The sequence below is a fragment of the Humulus lupulus genome, chromosome 3 (assembly GCF_963169125.1).
Source record: "Humulus lupulus chromosome 3, drHumLupu1.1, whole genome shotgun sequence".
NCBI classification, from domain to species: Eukaryota; Viridiplantae; Streptophyta; class Magnoliopsida; order Rosales; family Cannabaceae; genus Humulus; species Humulus lupulus.
Window position 1 is genome coordinate 32,013,767 of NC_084795.1, and position 3,664 is coordinate 32,017,430.

Sequence of the window (3,664 nt, forward strand, 5' to 3'; positions counted from 1 at the left end):
CAAAAAGACTTTGTTGAAATGAAGAAGCATTTACAGAAGAAGATTGAGAAAGGAAAGACTCAAAAGGAGGCCAAGTACTCTATTTATGGGTATGCTGCAGCATTGCAGTATTGGGCTTTTGAGTCCATCATTGAGTTGGGTCAGGATCATGCTGTGAGATTGGGCCAAGGCATACCAAGAATGATCAACTGGCAGAGCAAGGAGAAAGTAGAGATACACAAAGAGCAACTTATTAAGTTGTTTGCCAAAAAGGTGAGCTTTTACTTTACTTTTGAATGTTCTATATTTTTTTCTAGATATGCAATTTTATGGGTACTGCACGATAGGAATACGATAGAGTACGATTTGAGTACGATTATGGGGTTATTTTGTGGTTTTTTGTCAACTGTTTGAAAACTGACTAAGTGGTACGATTTGGTACGATGATGGTCCGATGGGGGTACGATATGTATTCTTTGTTAATGTAGTAGTAGTGGTACGATATTGGTACGATGTTGTACGATGATGGTACGATAGTTAGCAAGCAATTCTCACTTACGGGTACGATATTGTTATGTTATGGGTACGATATGGGTACGATAATTGCATGATATGGGTACGATATGGGTACGATTGGGGTACGATAGTTTACCAATTGACATGATATATTGTTTTACTTTCCAATCTAAATATGCATTGTTTTTTGTGGCAGTTGACAGTATACCCCTACCTGTGTGCCCGACCTGCTGAAGAACAGTATGTGAGGACCCTTACAGACAATGAAGCCCCATTGTATGTGGACATGGGGTTAGAGGAACTAGAGGTGGGTCCCGATGGACAGCCTACACAGGAAGCCTTACAGAGCCAGGCTGAAAAGCTTGCTGAAAAGTTAGCTGAGCAAGCAGAAGCAGCAAATATTTTTAAGGAGGTTCCACCAGCTCAACCTGAGGCACCTGAGGTTCCCCCATCAACACCTCATGCCAGCACCTCCTCCCAAGCTGAGCAACCAGGCTACTCTATGATTTTGGCCAGGTTGGAAAAGGTTGAAGGGCAACAAAGTGCCCTTATTAAAGGTCAGTCCGAGATCTTGGGTCAATTGCAGAAGCTTATGACAATGATGGAAGATCTTAGTAGGCCAGTTCCAGATCCACACCCTCAGTCCACTGAAGAAGGCCCTCAGTCTCCTGTAGATGAAGACATTCTCCCTAACGATTACAGACCTGATGATGTAGATGATCACATTTTTCGCACACCAGAGGATATGCAAATTACTGTAATCGGAGATACTGAAGATTCTGAAGTACAATTCTTAAACATAGCTCCACCAGCACCGGAGAAGAGGAGAGAAAGAAAGAGGCCTAGGTGGTTCGATGAGTACACTGCAATGAGGAAAAGGAATAAGAAATCGAAGACAGCAGTGAATGTGGATCCATTGAGGGTTGTTGATGGTAAATTACTTATGACCTTTCACAAGTGGTTGCTTGGCACCATTGGGAATAAATATCCGAGGGAATGCTTCTCAGGGACACACGATGCTGCTTGGTTCCTGAAACTGCATACTCCGAGGACATGGCTTTCTGACTCTGTAAGTTTTCTATAACTTCATAATTAAATAATGTTGAAAATTTATTTAAATGTTTCTATATATAGTGGTACGATATGGGTACGATATGGTACGAAAGTAGTACGATAATTATAAGTGTCAAATTATAAACTGTTTATGTCAATGGTACGATGGTGGTACGACATTAGCACGATAGTGGTACGATATAATTTGTTAAGTAGTTACTATTACCATCATAAATTTAGAATTTGTAGTGGGACAATTTAGGTACGATGGTAGTACGATAATGTACGATGATGGTACGACAGTGGGACGCTAGTGGGTACGATGGTGTATAATACTAGTTTTTGCCATAAAGGTACGATGATGGTACGACATTAACACGATATTGGTACGATAGAAGGTTTTATTGTTAATATATTCATGTACGATTGGGGTACGATAATGGTACGATTGGGGTACGATAGTTACTATATTCATGTCTGATAGTTTTTTTGTTTGTTTATTTTGGTACGATATTGTGGTTACTGACTTAATTTTCCTTTAATGTAGCATTTAGATGCAGCATTTCATCTCATGAGGAGGCGTCTAGAATTTTATCCTAACGTGTACCCTCAGAAATGTGTTGTTATGCCTACAATTTTTCCCGAATCATTGAAGGGTCGGTGGGACGCTTTTCCAGGTTCTGACTACTCTAGATTTAGTTGGGATGACAGTATATTGGACCTGGTTAGGGGTGATGCAGTCCAGTTCTTACCGAGTTGGCAGAACAAGGAGTTCATTTATTTTGCCCTCTTCTTGAAAGACCAAATGCATTGGGTAGCTGTAGAGGCAGACCTGAATGGGTGGATGCTCAACATCTTTGACTCCAGTATTGGATCAATTTCCGAAAACGATTTGATCAGCTTGATGGTTGACTGGTGTACCATTTTCCCGTCGGTCTTGCGACAGTCCGGTTTATTTGAGAACCATGACGTTATACTCGCGCCTCAGTTGACAGCATCAGAGAGTCAGGTCAGACCCTTCGATTGGAAACTCATTCCACGTGAATTCGTACCGCAAACAAAATCCAGGTGAACTTTATTAAATATCACATATTAATTATTATTTCTTAATTACAAAACTTTATTAAATTATTGTTTATTTTCTAATGCAGTGGCGATTGCGGATGTTACGTAATTGAGCATATTGAACATAAGCTTCTACAACTACCATTTGATAATGTAACTGACAATAATATGAAACTTTTTAGGCAAAGGTGGTGTGTAGACTTATTCTACCAAAACTTATGTTGAACGGTCTTAATTTTTTTGAATTGTATAATTTTTTTGATTGCTCTTTTTGTAATTACTACATTTTAATGTGCTTAATCTTTGCATCGTACTATCATCGATCACTATCGTACTCTATCGTACCCTCACTTGCCTCACAAATTTCACGAACAGTCCTGAAACCATACCATCGTACCATTATCGGACAAATATCGTACATTATCGTACCCTAATGTCGTACATTAACTATCGTACTACATCGAGCAACGTCGTACCATATTGTAAGATACATTTAAATAATCCTACAACAAACAATATCGTGCATTGTCGTACCGGCATCGTGCACTATCGAACCAACACTGGATTATTACATATTTAAGAGTTTCATAATGGAGAAAAAAATAGAAAAAAACCTGCAAAATCCAGCACATAACAAATATTACTAGTTCAAGCAGAAATAAAACATAATAGGTCAACTAGAATACAAACAAAACAAGTTAACCTCGGTACTTGCAAGACGCTTTGTTGTGCCCTTTACCACCACACTTGCTACAACATCGTTGTATCACAACCTTGTCTCCATTAGAAGGATATCGATTTTTCCTAATTCGTCCGACCTTTTGCTTCTTCGGTCGGCCTATAGGTTTCTTCTCAATCGGTACTCCAACTTGGATGTTCTTAATGTCTTCAGGCAATTCCCAATCATCCTCATCACCAACTGGCATAATTGTCCCCTCATATGTGCTCTTCCAACTCTCTCTTGTGTAATATTGAGAGCACAATGCGTACATGCTAATATTTCGTTCTTGAGCAGCAGCACATGCATGTGGACAAGGAATCTTCATGATTT

At 39.4% G+C, this 3,664-nt stretch overlaps 1 protein-coding gene across 1 annotated transcript; it reads left to right on the forward strand.

The window, feature by feature from the left end:
• Positions 1-1,226: 1,226 nt before the first annotated feature.
• On the forward strand, positions 1,227-3,072 carry LOC133822464 (uncharacterized). The gene is made up of 2 exons (XM_062254805.1): positions 1,227-1,564; positions 2,096-3,072. The coding sequence occupies exons 1-2, from the start codon at positions 1,241-1,243 to the stop codon at positions 2,618-2,620; spliced, it is 849 nt and encodes a 282-aa protein (XP_062110789.1). The 5' UTR covers positions 1,227-1,240; the 3' UTR covers positions 2,621-3,072.
• Positions 3,073-3,664: the final 592 nt, after the last annotated feature.

Coding starts and splice junctions, on each gene's coding strand:
- LOC133822464 (XM_062254805.1), top strand. CDS start 1,241: ATGCAAATTACTGTAATCGGAGATACTGAAGATTCTGAAGTACAATTC. Junction 1,565..2,095: donor GGACATGGCTTTCTGACTCT/GTAAGTTTTCTA, acceptor CCTTTAATGTAG/CATTTAGATGCAGCATTTCA.